At 38.2% G+C, this 13,243-nt stretch overlaps 1 protein-coding gene across 3 annotated transcripts in view; it reads right to left on the bottom strand.

Moving 5' to 3' along the window:
* dcc (DCC netrin 1 receptor) overlaps nucleotides 1-13,243 on the bottom strand; it is a 167,710-nt gene that overhangs the window by 61,650 nt on the left and 92,817 nt on the right. For all 3 annotated transcript variants that reach the window (XM_052555810.1, XM_052555809.1, XM_052555808.1), the window contains exons 8-11: nucleotides 8,022-8,178; nucleotides 4,015-4,169; nucleotides 1,159-1,307; nucleotides 713-851 (exon numbers count right to left, since the gene is read on the bottom strand). In XM_052555810.1, the coding sequence (XP_052411770.1) occupies nucleotides 713-851; nucleotides 1,159-1,307; nucleotides 4,015-4,169; nucleotides 8,022-8,178 (600 nt within the window). The remainder of the gene's footprint in view (nucleotides 1-712; nucleotides 852-1,158; nucleotides 1,308-4,014; nucleotides 4,170-8,021; nucleotides 8,179-13,243) is intronic.

Consider the following 13,243-nt stretch of genomic DNA (forward strand, 5'->3'; position numbering starts at 1 on the left):
ATCAATAAGCTGATGTTAGACAGCTAATGAGAAGGGCTGCTGGGAAATATAAGCAGCTTCAGCATTCACACATCACTGCTGCATTGAGCTGCAGCTGAAAGAGTTTGCCTTCAGGCTACAGAGAAACATGAGAGATGAACGAACATCAGCTCCAGCAGATTCAGAACAGGCACAGATCAGGATACACATTTATTATTTCATTTATTTTAACTTCATTTAATTATTTTTTAATTTAATTCATTTATTTATTATTTTTTCCAAATTAAAGCACACACAGCTTCTGGACAAATCTAATGAAGCAGATTATTGTGACAAATTGAGCCAAGATGGCGACTATGAATAAATATAAAACATTTCTGATCAGGAAGGCGAGTGTGTGTGTGTGTGTGTGTGTGTTCTCTCTATCCCTCCAGGGACTCTAATTGAATCCCAGGGAAGATCCCGGCTGCTTCTCGAATGCAGATGCAGTGGAGCTGCAAACAAATCAAACGTGTCTCAAACGTCTCATGTCAGACTGTCAGAGTTGAGTGACACGCCGTGAAATTGATTGACGCTTCAGATGTGACGGCTTTAATATTACTGGCACATCAAAGCCGTCATTAGTGTGTGGTTAACTGGATGTCTTCTGGAAACATCTTGTGAACGCTGTGACCCGATCGCAGTCGTGAATCATGGGTTTATTCCAGGTTCAGCGCTGAAGGTCCAGTCTTACCGTCTGAGAGCGTGGTGATGAGCATGTCTGTATCGGAGAGGCCCGGTCCGTGTCGATTGACCGCCAGCACTCGTAACGAATACTCGGTGAACTTCTTCAGTCCCTCCATCCTGTAGCTCTGACCCACCACCTCCACGTTCTGACCAACAGAGAGAAACAAACACCACATTATGCTAATGAGCCTTCAGTAAGCCCCGCCTCACAGACATCAGCGGCCAATCACCAGCACTCACCAGTCAGGCTTCTGTAACAATGTATCGTAATCATTTCTAACTACTCCTGAGAAACTCTGCTCAAGTCTGCTTTAAACACAAACATTACTCACACCGAATGTTGATTTCATTTAGTTAACTGATAAAGAAAACATCTCCATTAGATTACTGTAGCTCTGTATTTATCAATGAATTCAGACGGTTTCAGTGTTTGTTACTCAGGTGGACTCGGACCTGCTCTTTTGCGGTGGAGGTCTCGGTCCACAGCAGTCTGTAGCTCTGGATGGGGCCGCTGGTGTGGGACGGAGGATCCCAGGACGTCTGGATGGAGGTTGGAGATGCAGCTTCTGCCCGCAGGTTCTCCACTGGACCAGGAACCAGAACTACACCAACAATCAGATCCGCATTGAACAGAACAGAATTACTGCCTCTTCATGGGTTTGAATGTAATGCAAAAATATAGTTTCATTAATTTGCTGATATGTCTGATGTTTTTTTAAACATGCGTTTATAACTTTATTTTTATATTTGGTTTTATTTTTGTTTGATTATGCTGATACTGGTATTGGTGTGTTTATCTTTGCTTTGTTACAGTTAACAACTTTAGTACTTGAAAACAAACAAACTTGGGGAAAACGGTTACACTTTATTTTAGATGTCTTTGTTACAGTGTAATTATACATTTAAGTACTGAGTAATATTAATTAATTACATGTACTTATTATATGGTTAGGGTTAGGATTAGGGTTTGGTTCAGGGTTACTTGCATGTAATTATGAATCATTTATTTTTATTAAAATAGTAAGTACATGTAACATGTAACCTTTTAATAAAGTGCTACAGAAAAAACTAAAACTAAATAGACAAAAAAAAAAAAAAATAATATATATATATATATATATATATATATATATATATATATATATTAGTGCTGTCAAAATTAGCGCGTTAACGCATTCGATTAATTTGAAATATTTAACGCGTTAAAAAAAAATAACGCAATTAACGCGGTTGCAGTTTTTTTTTATTTCCAGTTGTGGCCTATGTGTGTTCAACGTGCAAAGAAATATGGATAAGACCCAGGAAGGACTTTTAGACGGAAAGTTTCAGTATAAAACTCTGCCGGATTACTCTTCAGTCTGCCATCAGACCTTTCTGTAACGCTAATAAGTATTTTTTGTACACAGTGCCGCGAACTGTCAATCACTCCTGTACGCGTGCATCACTCGCAGCTGCAGCAACTTGCGCTCTCTCTCTTCATCACGCTTTAAAACAAAAAGGGGACAAAAAGATCATATTGTCTTTGTGCATAGGCTATAGATTAATTAGATAAATGAATATCTAAATTTGCACCTTGCCGTCTACGGTATTTTTTTAGAATTTAGAAAAAAGATGCTGCAGCCAATGAGCAGCCAGCGGGGGCTGCAGGACGACTCAACCTCCGCAGACAGTTTTTAATGTTTATCAGACAATAAATACTCGAGATTTTGCTTTAGTATAACTCACAACGAGTTTCACACACCTTCTCCGGCCACGTTGAGTTGTTGACACTTAACAGTGGGAAAAGCGACACATGCGCTATTCACTTGTGTAACTTAAGGGTGAATGGGTAATGTAGTTTCTGCTCTCGGTGGGATGAATTAGGAAGCTTGCATTGTGAAGGGCGCTCTGAAAATCGGCAGTGCAGGTAAAAGATTAAAACCTCTATTAAAACAGATGTCCAAATGAGCGAACCGGTACGCTACAAGCACGTTCTGGGCGCACGGAGAGGTGGCGGTACGCTCAAGAGCTATATTTGGAAGTGGCTGTACTGAGTACCAGTGCGTACCGGCCCACTTAAAGCACTGGCAATGACTATACTTTGGAATTTTTTTGCAGTCCACTTAGAATTCAACATGGAAATCATTTTTGTTTTTTATTGGCATCGATTGTTTTGAAATTGAAATTGTACTTACATGCCTGTGTTTTTATTTCTGTAATAAATATGGCTTTCAAGCCAACAGTTAATTTGGAGGATATTGATGGTTTATTGCAGGTATGTTGTTTACATGAGAAAATCTGTGTTACAAGTTAAACAAAAATTCCAATAAACAATCATATTTTGAATTTAAATAGTTTCTTTGTCTTGAGTTTACATGAATTATTGACATTTTACATTTACATATCCAAAAAGTTTCAGTCTTTTAATTGCGATTAATCGCGATTAATCGCGATTAATTTTAAAAAATTGTGCGATTAATTAGTTAATTTTTTTTAATCGATTGACAGCATTAATATATATATATATATATATATTAATAAATGTAATTTACTTTTTAAAAATTACAATAAAAAGTTTTAGTATTTTTTTGTTGGGTGTTTTAGTCATTTTTATTTTATATTTCTATTTTTTTTTATATGCCGATATAATTTTTAAGTTTCAGCTTTTAATTTCTGTTTCTTTAGTTTGAATTTCAGAACTTCATCTCAAACTAAATTAAAACAAAAAAATTTGACATTTAGCTCAAATAAAATAACTTTATTTTGATTTATTTATTTTATTGTTATATGTTTATTGGATGTGTAGTGGTTTTGATGTTTCTCAGTTCAGGACAATAACCCTGTTTCAGATTCTGAACACCTGAGATGAGTGTCAGGGCTGTGAGATAACAGATAACACATCTGAAATGGACTGTATGCAGATGAGCTCTACATTTACACCGTATTCATATTTCAGAGCTGAAGTGTGCTTTTCTTTCTGGCTGTTTGTGAAAAAGAGTCTGGACAGGAAAGGTCAGACGGCTCAATCTCAGCACTCGCTGTCCATTAGAAAGGTTATAGAGCTCAAGTGAGTGTGTGTATGTGTGTGTGTGTAATAATATAGTGAAATCTTTCAGGCTGCTCCTCAGTGTGTCTTCAGGAGGAAATAGAGAATTATGGGATGTTTCAAACATCTACACAAAATTGCTGACATTTACAGAGATCTGCAGCATCATCACAATCAGCAAACACACTCGACTTTCATTCCCCTCAGAGTGACTGAGACGTCTTCACAAGTTCTCCAGACATTACATATTGTGGTGTATATTTTGAGCTCAGAGTGACTCTTACGCTCGGCTTGCGTGGACAGTCGGATGGCCTCTGAGCTCTCTCCGGGCCCCTGCTCGTTATACGCCACCACCCTGAAGGAGTAAATGGCCTCGGGTCTGAGATTACTGACCGTCAGCTGCAGACTCTCGGCCTCCGTCACGTTCACACTGCGCTCCCTGATGAACACACACACACACACACACACACGCACACACACACATACACACACATCAGTGTTTGAACAGTCAGTCAAATAACATTTTCAATCAGTGACACAATCAGATCTAGACTCTAATGTGAAACCATTAGTAAACACACTTTGCTCATCTTCACATCATATGTTGGCTAATTTTGTGCATCTTTTCATTTATCAGTGAGAGGATAATGCTTTCAAAGGGATAGTTCACTCAAAAATTTAAATGTAATGTGTATCTGCTCGTCCCCGGGGCATCCAAGATGTTGGTGACTGTGTTTCTTCTGTGGAACACAAACTATCACAAACAGCAGCAGTCTATCAGTCTTATAATGGAAGCTAAAACACAATAAAACAACAAAAAAACATTCAAAACCAAATTAAATCCTGCGGCTCTTGATGATACATTGATGTGTAAAGACACAAAACGATCAGTCTGTGCAAGAAACCGAAAAGCATTTATATATAGTTTTTTTTTACCTCTGATTCACCACAGTGTCTGAACTGTTATAACCCTCCTGAGCAGGTTCTCAGCAGCAGGGGCATGATGCGTCTTCTTCTTCTTCTTGCTTTACGGCAGATCGCACACTTATAAGTGCATCAGCGCCCCTGTCTCTCAAATGGACCATAGACACTCTATCTACACTTTCTATTAGTAATATCAATTGTCTATTCAAAGATAAGTGGCGGTAATGCACTTATAAGTCTGCTTTCCGTGGTAAAGCAAGAAGAAGAAGATGCGAACGTGCTCAGAACAGTTCAGACATTGCAGTGAATCAGATGTAAAAAAAAAAAAAAAAAAAAAAACGGTACAAATACTATTCAGTTTCTTGCACAGACTGATCTTTGATATGATTCTCAAAGGCCGGATTCCCAATTACTTCGATTATATGACTGATAGACTGCAACGGTTCGAGCTAAAAATCTTCATTTGTGTTCTACTGAAGAAACAAAGAAAACTTTAACTCTGCTTTACTGTTTGAGTCTTGGTAAATGTTAGAAACGAACACTAAACATGAAAAGTTACCCTTGTACACAAGCATTTTTTGTTAGTTTGTGTTTACTAATGTAAACTACTAACTAATGTTAGTGTTTTAACACATTACAACAAGGTCTAATTTTTTATATTGGATATAGATAGATTTTAGTATAAGAATGCATCTACCAGCATGAAACAACAATAAGGTATATAGTTTTCTGAATAGCATTTATAAACCTTTGTTTATGTTTGTTAATAAAACACACAGCTCACAGCTCACAATAATAATAGCAACAATAATAGCTCACTAATGTTCACAGACATAACTTTTATAACTTTAACATCTGGCAGTAGATCAGTGGTTCACTATCTGTCAGTCGCTGCTTTCCCAGGCAGCTGTGAGCATCTCACTGTAGGTGTGCACACCTCCAAGTCCCAAGCCCTCACATATGGATGATTGTAGAGGTCAAGCGATATGGGTTTTTCTCTGGCCGTTTCCAATAATTGGAAAATATGATGCTGATTTTTTTTTTGCCGATATGTTTGGAAGATTTCTCTCCCCCTTCGTTTCATAAAATAAGAGTATGAGTGAATGATTATTACTTGGTACAAGATAGTCATAGTAGTAGTAGTATAGCTTAATTCATAGTATTAACACATGGCTCAAAACTTAAGCACCTTCTCAAAACACTTCTGAAGCATGCTTTTGTTTATGTTTGTTTACACAGAGATGCAAATGCATATTGATTCTCTGATTCTCACAGACACAATTCAAAAGGTTTGTCTGAATTGAACGTGTTTCTGCTTTCACATACAAATGACTTGTTGCACTTATGAATATGATTACTTTGTGGCATCAATTCTAAGTCAATTCTAAGGGTAAAACATGGTTATGTCGAAATTGACATTTTCCCCTGCCATTGCTAGCGGAAGCTGTGCGTCTCACACAGCGAGAGGGAGAGAGATTTTCCAGTATGGCATTCCACAACAATGCTTAGCCGTCCACAGATGTGCCTGCCTATGACACTGGACTAGTTTTGCAGCACAATCGGCTGATGCCGATTAATTAAAAAATGTAAAATATCGGCCAGATTAATCGACTGGCCAATCAATCTGATGGACTCTTGATGATCTGTCCCTGGGTGCAGAGCACGTTTCACATTTACATTCTGCCCCGGTTCCTTTCTTCCTGGAGATGCATGAGGAGGGACAAAGTTGTGGACAGGCCCTTTTACAACAAGAAGCCACTCATCTTCTTCCTCCATCCTCACTACCCTCTATGGCATGGCTCCTCTTTTTATGCTAGCCAATCGATATTTAACTTGGCCACCGCTCTAGTCCCTACCTCCAACAGCTCCTCAAACAAGACAGACTGTGATGGCAAGTCCACAGACTCATCTCGTTTGGCATCCGTGTCATCCCCCTCCGTGATGAAACAAGGGTAGGAAAGGAACACAGTCTTAAATGCTGCTTGTCAGACTAAGAATTCTTGACAGGATTTGGTCATTATAAGACTACAACAGGACGTACAACAATAAATATGACATGACACACTGAGTGCTTTCTGAACAACAGAAGCTGCCTCTACGCACAGGCTTTTATACTTCCTGGTCGCTACGTCATACGGAATTCCCTTGGATTGCACATGTTTCAGAGCATGGGAACACAGGGGCATTCCCAAAGCGTTTCTTGATGCATTGTAAGTTCCAGAAGGGGAACAAATGTTTCCATAGACACCTAATGTTATCATGACACAACTCATAGTGAACAACAGATAGAGAACGTCTTGGTTACATACGTAACCCTCATTCCCTGATGGAAAGAATGGAGATGTTATGTCTCAATGCCACGACCTTGAACCAATCACTTTTGCAAGGATAGTTTCTTATAGTGACGTGACATTCAGCCAAGTATGGTGACCCATACTCAGAATTCGTGCTCTGCATTTAACCCATCCGAAGTGCACACACACAGAGCGATGCCTTGCTCAAGGGCACCTAAGTCGTGGTATTGAAGGTGGAGAGAGAGAACTGTACATGCACCACCCCCACCCACAATTCCTGCCGACCCGGGACTCGAACTCACAACCCTTCGATTGGGAGTCCGACTCTCTAACCACTAGGCCACGACTTCCCTTGGCTCCTTAGCATAAAACCTGAATAACTGGATCCACTAGCCAGATTTCATTGGTGTTTTCTCTTAATCAGACATGACTGGGGCACCAATAAACCCCTAATGTTGTCACTGTCACAGTCTTCAGCTGGTGTGCCCAGGATGGCCACCAGATGACACTGTGTTATTCTGTGAGCACATGGCTTGTGTTGTTGTGTATGTTTGGTGCCATGTGCTCTCTTCCTGTCTGTTGTCTGACTCCGCCCATCTTGTTACCTTTTATTTAAGTTGCTCCACCTGTGTCTCCCTTGTTTCCCTCCTTGTTTTGTTGCCTATGTATTCTCCAGGTGTCTGTAATCCTGTGCTGATCCATCAATTTCCCTTGTGTGTTCCTAGCCTGCTTGCCTGCCCCCCCCCCCTTGGGGTTGTTTTTTAAATTTTTTGGTTCATTTTATTATTAAAAAGAAAGAGCATTCTTCCTGCAGCTTGAGTCCTCACCACATCTCTCCTCACGCACCATGACAGTGACGACATATTACTCATCTTACAAAGTAAACTAATGTCAGCGTAAAGAATGTTTAAAGTACTTTTTAAACTTTAAAGTAAGATGGGCTGAGACGGACAACAATCCAATAAAATTAAACATCTTTCTTTAAGTATACCAATGAATATTCATAATATGGGATAGATTAGGATGTGATGGGTTGAAACAGGATATTATTTCGGCCACAGCTGAACACGTACCTGTTGATTCCCTCCTCTGAGAAGAAGATGCAGTAAGTCAGGATAGTTCCGCGCGGCTCCTCTGGGGGCCGCCAGCCGAGGCGCACGAAGCGGCTGGACACGAGGACAGGGGCCACATCACGAGGAGCAGAGGGGAGGACGCCTGAGCTCGGGGTCACTGGTGGGGGAGGAGAGGAGTAAGTCAAAGAGGAAGTGCGGGGCAGCTGGGGGTGTGGGGCGGGGGGCGTGGCCTCTGTGACCGGGGAAGGAGGGGCAAGGGGAGGGGCGGGGCATGTGAGGGGGAGGGGCAACACAACAGAACGAGAGGAGCATGAGCAATGAAATGAGAAGATAAGGAAAGAAAACACACACAAACAGAAGACATCAGGAAGAAAAGAAAAGAGAGCGATAAGGAAGATCACAGCATCAGAGATCACACAGCAGTAAAACACAGAATATCAACACACACACACACAGATGAGCAGCTGAGATGACAGCGAGCATTCGGTCACAGACAGAAAACAACCGCATCAGACCAAGACTGGGATGAAATACACATGAATTCTGTCATTTGGACTGTTCATTCCTCCTAGTCTGGAGCTGTGAATATGTGTGTGTGTGTGTGTGTTGATAGTGATTTCACAGTTCTGATGAGATTCTCTCAATGTCACACGACACATTCACACTCAAACACACACATACTCTCACCAGGGAATTACTGTTAACACACACAAACACACACACACACACACACACACACACACACATACACACAGTGGGTGTTGCAGTGATAAACAGAAGTGATATTTCCTCACACACTCAGATTAAACACTCAACTGAAGCCAAACTCACACTGGTTGCTGAACAACCTCAAGATTCCATATTACTATCAGTAAAACATAAACTATTATCTCTTCCATTCATAAAAGCTTCATTTATTTGATCAAAGATACAGTAAAAATTTTAAAACAGCTGTTTTCTCTGAATGTGTTAAACTGTAATTTATATTATACATGTCTTTACTGTCACTTGTAATGAATGAATAAAATAATAAATTTCTTTAAATAATTATGTTACAGATTTTTGAGAACGAAACAAGATATTTCACAAGAAAACAGAAAACCGAAGAATGTTTTTCTCCATAGTGAATTAACAGGATGCTAAAGTTTCTCTGTATGATAACACATATAGCAGGAGCTACCGATAATGTCATTTTTATTACTTTATATACATTCTGAACATATAGGATATATTTAAGTACAGTATTTGTCTTCATATTTCATGCATTTTCTTCTGGAAAGATATTTAACAGATTAATTTGTTTTAAATTTACACCATGCTAAGCTTCATGTGTGCTTGAAATAGAACTTACTTACTTTAACCAGATGATTCATAAAGAATGTAAAGAGTACTTCTTCAATAAAAAAAAATAAAAAATAAAAATAAAAATACATTCTTTAATTGGTCAAATGAATCCTTTCTTTCCAGCAGGAAATTCTCAGTATATATAGAGAAGCATTCTTCTTTTATAGCGCCAGTTGCATGTGGTGTTCCTCAGGGTTCAACTTTGGCCTCGCTGCTGTTTTCATTGTATATGTTAGCCACTGGTTCTATATTTAGAACATTGATGATTCTCAGCTTCACATACCATTTAGGTGCAAAAACAGCAATTTTATGTTATCTGCACTAGCTACCTACTCATTATTGCATTGAATAAAAATGAAAAAATTTTTGCATCCAAGGGTTGTCAAATAATGTCGCTCCTCAATACCTTTCAGAGTTGATTACCAAACACAATCCTGTCAGATCACTCAAATCACAGACTACCCATCTTCTACAGGTACCCAGATCTAGAATGCAATGTAGGGGGAAAGAGCTTTTGCAGTAGCTGGACGTAAGTTATGGAACAAATCACCATTATCTACTTGAACAGCGAATATAGTGTCCAATTTTAAGTCTATAAAAAAAACCTCTTTATATTCTTGTTTTTTCAGTGTCCTGTGAATGTATGTTTTAATTGTGGGTGAGTACAGTCCACTTTGGTCAACCAAGTTGTTTTAAATGTGCTTTATAAATAAATTAAACTAGAAACTTGAAATGTAAAAAAAAAAAAAAAAGCTGTATTTTGGCCATCTCGCCCTGTCCTAGTCTTCTGCTTAGGTGGTCAAAGCGTCCCAAACTTCAGTGGTGTATTTCAGTGTAAATGGCTCATTTCTGGGCACATCCTCCTCCTGACAATACAAAGCACATTAGTGCTGGAGCTTCTGAGCACGATGGACAATAGCCACTGAGGAACATGTCGAACGCTAGCCGCGGTAGAGACTACGATTCTGTGTTCCCTGAAGACTCTGCTCTCTCACGAGAACATGAGCAACAGACCTTTCAGTGATGAGTGATTTGCAGCTCAATAAACATTTTTTTGTATTTTTTATTTACCAGTTGTATTATCAGTGTTAAACCAGTTCATATTTGATGCCTTTTATTTTATAGGAATTTTTGTGATTAACCAAAAGAACAGCATTTACTTGATCAAAAATACAGTGAAAATGTTTATAATATTATTCCTATTTAAAACAACTGTTAGCCTATCTATGTGAATCTCTGTTAACCATTTCTGATTATTATCAATATTGAAATCGTGCCGAACAATATTTTTGTGGAAACTGTGATACATTTTATTTTTCATAAAAAATAAAATGTATCATTTTTAAAAAAAAAACGCAACAGAATTTATTTGAAACATAAATCTTCTGTAACATTTTAAATGTCTTAACTGTCACTTTTGATCGATTTAATGCAAATAAAAATATGAATTTATTTCAAAAACAAAAATGTTTTGCATAAGGTAGTGTACATTAGGCAACAGTCAGAAATGGTTTTACAGCAGTACAGAGTGTAAAATGTCCTGATCCCTAACAAGTGTGCTCTCAAATACTCAACACATCAGACTGAAAGTGCGCACGACGTCTGTAATGTGGTGTTTATCACTATGGTAACGGTGTGGGATCATTACACCGAACAGAACGCTCCGGTGCGGGAAGCAGCGCTGTAAAAGATCGAGCAGGTGAAAAGATGCTCGTTCTTCAATCTTTAAGACAGATGTGAGAAAACCTTTGAATCTTGATTTTAATATCAAGCAGAATCACATCAGAACATTAGTCACTAATCTAGTTCATCTTCTCAACTCATTGTCTGACCACCACTCGAACAAAAAAAAAAATAATATTTTTTTTTTAAAAGTCAGCCTTTTTAATTCAACATTTTATGTTCACTTCAAAGTGCTAATGACTGTTTGTAAGTATTTGTGGAACTCAAAAGCGGTTTCTAAGTGAGAATGGTTTGAGAGTAAATCCTGCATGAGGTGGTGTTTATAATGTGAATCTGTGTGACCCTCGCAGTGTCGTGTCCTTTGTTTAGTACGGTCAAACTGCAGCACTTTCAATCTCAGACTCCATCTATTCTCTTTCCAATTTAGTGCATCTCGTCCCAGACATCCGTCTTCCTGCTGAAATATTGCATCAGACGCAGGCTGGGTTTCTGAAGAGTTTCTGTCTCTCGGTTATAAAGCGGACGGAGCAGGGACATTAGTGTGAGATGGACAATATTTCCCTTCTCTGGCCCAAGCACGAGCACAAACACTTCCCCGTGGCTTTATAAAGGTGCGCCGACGCTCCATTAATAACGGGACAGTCGTTAGAGAGCTGGAGATCCATCGTTCAGATCGAACGCTCCTCGACTTCAGAGTGCCTCCAGATAACAGAAGATGAATACAGCAGGGTCAGGGCTTCTGCTCTTCCTCTGGAGCACGGATCGCTTTCTCAAGCGTGTGACAGATGCGTTACAATCCCATCAAACCATCAGAGACATGAAACATCTCATGCATCTACTAGAGCTGATGACACATTTATACATTACACACATATTCATGACTCCTTAATGTTAAACGGAAGTCAGGACATTACAGATTCAGAATCTTCAACATTATTGACTAATTTCCATTGACAGGTATTATATTTATATCAAACTGTACTCACATAGATGAATAAAGTCATGCATACTGATAGTAAATCTCATCTGGTTGATGTTTTATATCATAGAAATAATTGTTAGATTTTTTTTGTTGTTGTTGTAAATTAGCTTTAAAATAATGTGTAAAGAGATCTACAAATAAAAAATATGATTAGATAGTAATAATTCTTTTATAATACTCAATCATATGAAATATAAAGTTTATAATATACAACACAAAATAAAATAAATCTAGTTAAACCATCAAGGAATGTGTACCACAGTTTTTCATTTTACAAGCTAGATTTTTTACTGTATTTTAGCACTTATTATTATAAGCCAAAATCATTAACATATTATTAATATTGAATATTTTCAGATTATAAAATATTTTATAGAAACATTAAGATTATTCATTTCTGTAAAAGCCAGTTTGAAACAATGCACGTTGTAAAAAGGGATACTAATAAAAATTATATTAATAATTTTGAGATAATACACAATTATACAAATGTACTAAATACAGTTATATAATACAAAAGTAATATACTGTAATATGTATATAAATTCATTTCAGAGCCACGTCAGTCAGAGAGATCGACAGACAGAGAGAAGGAATGAATTACACCGGCTCTAATTTACACAATAACAATCATTTGGCAGCTCAAGCATGCAGATAATCAGATGAGCTTCTGATTGAAAGCTCCAGTGGAGCATGAACATGTGACTGATGCCTATGACACAAAGCTTTCGTTATTCCATCGTACCGAAATAAAGACCTCTGAACCCAAGCACAAAAGATCAACGCCGAAAAAAATGCAGAACAGAAAGCAGGTTCAGCTTGGAAAAACACAAAGATAGGGAATCTTACTTCTGCAATTGGATAAAAAAAAAAAAGATAAGTGTGATTTTTTTTGTCTCTTTTTTTTATATTTTCTTGCAAATCTGAGTGTATTATCTCACAATTGCAATAACTGTAAGATATAATGCCAGAAGTGAGATATAAAGTAATAATTGCATCAGAATTGCAATATTGTAAGATACGCCAGACAGGTGACCATACTATCCAAATCATTTGCGTTTAAAGTGTCAGGTGGGCATCCAAGGAACTGCCTTAAATTGGTTTGCATCTTATCTTTAAAATAGAACCTTTTCTGTTAAAATTGGAAGCTTTTCATCTTCAGTAGTTTATGTTGCCTGTGGTGTCCCTCAAGGTTCAATTTTGGGACCAGTGC

The sequence above is a fragment of the Carassius gibelio genome, chromosome B5, assembly GCF_023724105.1.
Source record: "Carassius gibelio isolate Cgi1373 ecotype wild population from Czech Republic chromosome B5, carGib1.2-hapl.c, whole genome shotgun sequence".
Taxonomy (NCBI): Eukaryota; Metazoa; Chordata; class Actinopteri; order Cypriniformes; family Cyprinidae; genus Carassius; species Carassius gibelio.